Consider the following 5,901-nt stretch of genomic DNA (forward strand, 5'->3'; position numbering starts at 1 on the left):
AATCAATGAAGAAATTAAGATGAAAACCAAAAGATTCCTCAAATTGAATGACAAAGAGGACACAAACTATCAAAGTCTGTGGGATTTAACAAAAGCAATCATAAGGGTAAAATTCGTAGCCTTAAATGCCTACATCAAAAAGACAGAGAGGAGTTCTTTACCAAGGCTAGGAAAGTAACCTGAGGAAAATGTGATCCTTCTGGATGCCCACCAAGCCGAGAAGTCCTCACAGCGCACTGTCATCTTCGCTGAGCTCTGGGGCAGAACTACCACGCACTTCCAGACCCAGCAAGATCCAGGCCTACTGCCAAAACTAAGGCAGTGACCTGCCCACTCACCACTACGGCGCGTGGACCAGGCTCTACTGCGATGTTTTACCTGGCTGCGGCCGTGTCAGATTTCTATGTTCCTGTTTCTGAAATGCCTGAACACAAGATCCAGTCATCTGGGGGCCTACTGCAGGTGATGGGCGCTTCTCTTCCAGAGATCTGATCCCCTATAACCAATCTTGGGTTAATTTTCTCTTGATCTGGAGATGGCCTTTCTGCATCTGTATGCGCTAGGCTCTGGGGATACAGAGATGAATAAGACACCGTCCTCCCTCATGGACCTCACAATCTAATGAGGGAGCTGGACACAGACATAATTACAATACAGAGTGATAAATGCTCTAGTGGAGATAACAATGAAGATGGTGCCAAAAATGCTTTCTCCTTTGGTTAAAGATTGGGCTCCCAAGGCATTTATAATTTCTTTTAAGTTGGAGACTGATCCCTCCATTGTAATTAATCGTGCTCGGAACGCTTTGGAAATTTATCAACATCAAGTGGTGGTGGCTAATATCCTTGAATCACGACAGTCCTGTGTGGTTATCGTAACCAAAGACTCAGAAACCAAGTTATTGCTATCAGAGGGAGAAGTAGGAAAAGGCATAGAGATAGAAGAGAAGATAGTGGATAATCTTCGATCTCGACACACAGCCTTTATATGTGAAAAAAACTGAAGTAAAAGCCCTTATAGGGTCAAATATTATTCAGGGCTCTTATAGCTGGTGAGAACTATAATAAATCCTTTGCTTTCATAAGGACAGAGAAAATGAAGGAAAGGGAAAAAGTGATGTGCAAATATAGTTTGGTATTTTATCTTTTAATGACCAAACCACCTGACACATTCACCTGAATGTCATCTTGATTTTGAAATTGAACACTAGAGCTGTTTCTCACCTTTAACAAAAGAGCTTATTGGGAATTATATATTCCTCAAAATCTACATGGGGGCCTGAATATCAGCCTTCTTCATACTACAAAAAGAGGATTATGGATGCATGAGTGGTCATGCTTTGAAGATCAAATATTTGTTGAGTGCCTACTATGTGTTAAGTCCTATGATGAGCTATGAGGATTAAAACAATGAATAAACATGTCTTGTTTGGGAAATGGATGTATAAAAAAATACAATAAAGTGTGTGCCCAAAAGCTGCAAAAAAAAAAAAAAAAAGAAAAAAAAGACAGAGAGATCCCAAATTAATAATCTAATTACATATTTCAATGAACTAGAAAAATAAGAGCAATACAATCCCAAACCCAGCAGAAGAAAACAAATAACTAAGGTCAGAAGAGAGCTAAATAAAATCAAAACCAAGAAACTATACAAAAGAACAATGAAACACAAAGTTGGTTCTTTGCAAAAATAAACAAAATCAGTAGGCTCCTTGCTATATTATCCAGGAACAGAAGAGAAATGACCCAAATAAGCTCAATTATAAATGAGAAAGTGTTGATCAATTAGTACCAATTTAATGGTGAATACATGTGGTGATTGTTTTTCCATTCTTGTGATACTTCACTTCGAAGGATGGACTCCAGCTCCATCCAGGATAATAAAAGATGTATTAGTTCACAATTGCTTACTTATGTGTACATATGGAAGTAATAATCATTGGGTATTGAGCAAGTGGGAGGGGAGAGGAGGGAATGGGTAAATTGACACCTAATGGATGCGGCGTATAGTTTCTGGGGAATGGGAATGCTTGTAGCTCTGACTCGGGCAATGCAAAGGAAACATATGTAACCAAAGTGTTTGTGTCCCTATAACATTCTGCAATTTAAAAAGTAAATGAATAAATGAAACTTATGAGGACTTGAAAAAAAGAGGAGATTTGACAACTGGTACCACAGAAATACAAAATATCATCTGCAAATAACATGAAAATCTCTACGCCCATAAACTCAAAAACATAGAGGAAAAGGACAAATTCCTGGAAACACACAACCCTCTAAGACTAAAGCAGGAAGAAACAGAATTCCTGAAGAGAACAATAAGGAGCAACAAGATTGAAGCAGCAATAAAAAAAAAAAATCTTCCAACAAAGAAAAAGCTCCAAACCAAATGGTTTCACAGGAGAATTTTACCAGACCTACAAAGAAGAGCTGGTACCCATACTGCAGAAAGAATTCCATAACATCAAGAAGGAGGGAATCCTCCCCAATTCATTCTATGAAGCCAGTATCACCTTGATACCAAAGCCAGGAAAAGACACAACAACAACAAAGAAAGAAAACCATAGACCAATGCCTTTAGGAATATAGATGTAAAAATCCTCAATAAAATACTAGCAAACAAAATTCAACAGAACATAAAAAAGAGATAATCTACCATGACCAAGTGGGCTTCATTCAAGGGATGCAAGGATAGTTCAGTGTATATAAATTTAGAAATGTGGTTCACCACATAAACAAAAGCAAAGACAAAGATCATATGATTATCTCAATAGATGCAGAAAAAGCATTCAACAAAATTCAGCACCATTTCATGAAAAAAAATCCCTCAACAAACTTGGCATATAAGGAACATATCACGAAATTATAAAAGCCATATTGACAAAACCACAGCCAGCATCATATTGAATAACAAAAAGTTTAAATCATTCCCACTAAGAACTGGAACAAGACAAGGATGCCCATTATCACCACATCTATTCAACATAGTCATGGAAGTCCTAGCCAGTACAATCAGGCTAGAGAAAGAAATTAAGGGTATCCAAATCAGGAAATAGGAGGTCAAATTATCACCTTGTGCTGACAATATGGCCTTATATCTAGAAAACCCCAAAGACTCCACCAAGAGGCTCAGGTTACAAAATCAATGTACACAAATCAGTAGTGTTTCTATACACCGATAACAGTCAAGCTGAGAGTCAAATCAAAGTCTCAATACCATTCACAATGGCTACAAAGAAAATAAAATACCTAGGAATATGCTTAACCAACAAGGTTAAAGATCTTTACAAGGAGAACAGCAAAACACTGAGGAAAAAATTGCTTATGATCCACACAAATGGAAAAACATATCATGCTCATGGATTGATAGAGTCAATATTGTTAAAATGTCCATACTTCCAAAAGTGATTTACAGATTCAATGCACTCCCCATCAAAATATCAATGTCATACTTCACAGATACAGAAAAAATAATTCTATGCTTTGTTTGGAACCAGAAAAGAGCCCAAATAGCAAAAGCAGTATTAAGCAAAAGGAACAAATCTGGAGGCATCACAGTATCAGACTTCAAACTATAATACAAGTCTATAGTAACCAAAACAATATGGTCTTGGCACAAATATAGAGACATAGACAAATGAAACTAAACAGAAAACCCAGACATAAAGCTGCACATACAGCCAACTGATCTTTGACAATGCAAACAACAAGATACACTGGGGAAATAAATCCCTGTTCAATAAATGGTGCTGGGAAAATTGGATAGTCATATGCAGAAGAATGAAACAGGATCCATATCTCCCAACACTCACAAAAACTAATTCAAGATGACTAAAGGACTTAAATGTAAGGCATAAAACTGTAAGAATTCTAGAAGAAAATGTTGAAAAACTATCTAGATATTGGTCCAGGCAAAGAATTCATGAAGAAGATCCCAATGGCAATCACAGCAACAACAAAAATAAATAAATGAGACTTGATTAAATGTAAAACTTCTTCATTAAAGTTAAAACTTCTATCAACAGAGCAAATAGACAACCTATTGTCTATTGGGAGAAAATATTCACAACTATACAACTGATAAAGAACTAACAACCAAAATCTACAAAGAACTCAAGCAAATCAGCAAGAAAAAAAAAATCAAATAACCCCACTAAAAAGTAGGCAAAAGACATAAAAAGAAGCTTCTCTAAAGAAGATAGACTAATGGCCAATAAACATATGAAAAATGCTCCATGTCACTAATCATCAGGGAAATGGAAATTAAAACCACAATGAGAGATCACCTTACCCCAATCAGAATAGCTTTTATTAAAAAGTTCAAAAACAAGGATGCAAAGAGAAAGGAACAGTGTTGGTGGGACTGCAAATTAGTACAACCTCTATGGAAAACGGTATGGAGATTCCTCAAAGAACTAAAAGTAGACCCACCATTAGATCCAGCAATCCCACTATTAGGTATCTACCCAAAGGAAATGAAGTCATTTTATCAAAAAGATACCTGCACTCAATTGTTTAATGCAGCATAATTCACAATTGCAGAGATGTGGAATCAAGCCAAGTGTCCATCAATTTATGAGTGGGTTAAGAAAATGTGGTATATGTATACCATGGAGTACTACTCAGCCATGAAAAAGAATGAATTCATCCCTTTTGCAATAATTTGGATGGAACTGCAGATCATTTTCCTAAGTGAAGTATCTCAAGAATGGAAAAACAAACACCATGTGTATTCACTATTTAAAAAAAATTTTTTTTGTATTCACTATTAAAGTGGAACTAACTGATGAGCACACATGTCTATACAGGGAAATCAATTGGGGATGAGGAGGGGATGGGCAAAAACCTACTTACCTATCAGGTACAATGAACACTATCTGGGTAATGGGCACACTTATAATCCTGACTCAAGCATTACAAAAGTGATCCTTGTAACCAAAAACATTTGTACCTCCATAATACTTTGAAATTAAAAAATAAAATGTTTTAAAAATTCTCCAGTTTATTCAAATAATCCAAGAATGTTGTGCTGCTTATGTGCATATGTTATGCAAATCATTTTTTTTAGTTTTAATTTTATTTTATTTCTCAGATAAAATTTTTATAAGATTGAACACATTTTTTCCTATTCTTAATTCTTAGGATTTTATCCAAATATGAATACCTGAATATTGAATTTTTTGATCTATTGGAATACATATTTTTCCTTTATTCTGTTAATGTGGCAACTTATAGTAATTATTTTTTTGAATGGTAATCCAAACTTGTGTTTTGGCACTGATATTCCAGTTCATGAATTTGTTCTTCTATTTTAAAATGATACTAGATCGATCTTTTTAGCTCCAAGTTTCATGTATTATGTTACTCAGTTTTAGAATTTCCATTTGACATTTTTCATAATACAGAGTTCTCTGATGTAATTAAAATCACATCATCTAATTTCTGGCATGTATAAGCCACACACATTTTAAGACCTGTGCCTTATAATTCTGAAATCTGAAACTCCTATAGGTATATTGTATGGTCTATCTTTCACTTTGTTTTCAATTAGGCAGCCTTATTTCCTGGTAAGCTTGATAATATTTGAATGCTGGATATTATATATGAAAAATTGTCTGACTTATTTTTTTTCTTTTTTTATTTATTTATTTCATCATATTATGGAGGTAAAAATATTGTTAGGGTTACAAATATTGCCCCTGTCCCCCCTCCCCCCGTTGTGTCCAATCCCCTGGTGGTGTGCATCACACACATTATGGAAGCATACACCCCTTTCCTCCTCCCCCCTACCGCCTGCCCACCACCCAATAAAAAGTTTTGTTTTGATTTTTTTTTGACATTTTGGTTACATTGTGTATCTTTGCCTCTCCCTAAGAAGGGTTGAAGTTATGCCCTTCCCCTC

The 5,901-nt window shown here is 35.6% G+C and overlaps 1 protein-coding gene across 1 annotated transcript; it reads left to right on the plus strand.

Moving 5' to 3' along the window:
* The first annotated feature begins 201 nt into the window (after positions 1-201).
* On the plus strand, positions 202-1,491 carry LOC105866347 (phosphopantothenate--cysteine ligase-like). The gene is made up of 2 exons (XM_012755584.3): positions 202-462; positions 680-1,491. The coding sequence occupies exons 1-2, from the start codon at positions 370-372 to the stop codon at positions 1,001-1,003; spliced, it is 417 nt and encodes a 138-aa protein (XP_012611038.2). The 5' UTR covers positions 202-369; the 3' UTR covers positions 1,004-1,491.
* Positions 1,492-5,901: the final 4,410 nt, after the last annotated feature.

Source organism: Microcebus murinus, chromosome X, assembly GCF_040939455.1.
Source record: "Microcebus murinus isolate Inina chromosome X, M.murinus_Inina_mat1.0, whole genome shotgun sequence".
Taxonomy (NCBI): Eukaryota; Metazoa; Chordata; class Mammalia; order Primates; family Cheirogaleidae; genus Microcebus; species Microcebus murinus.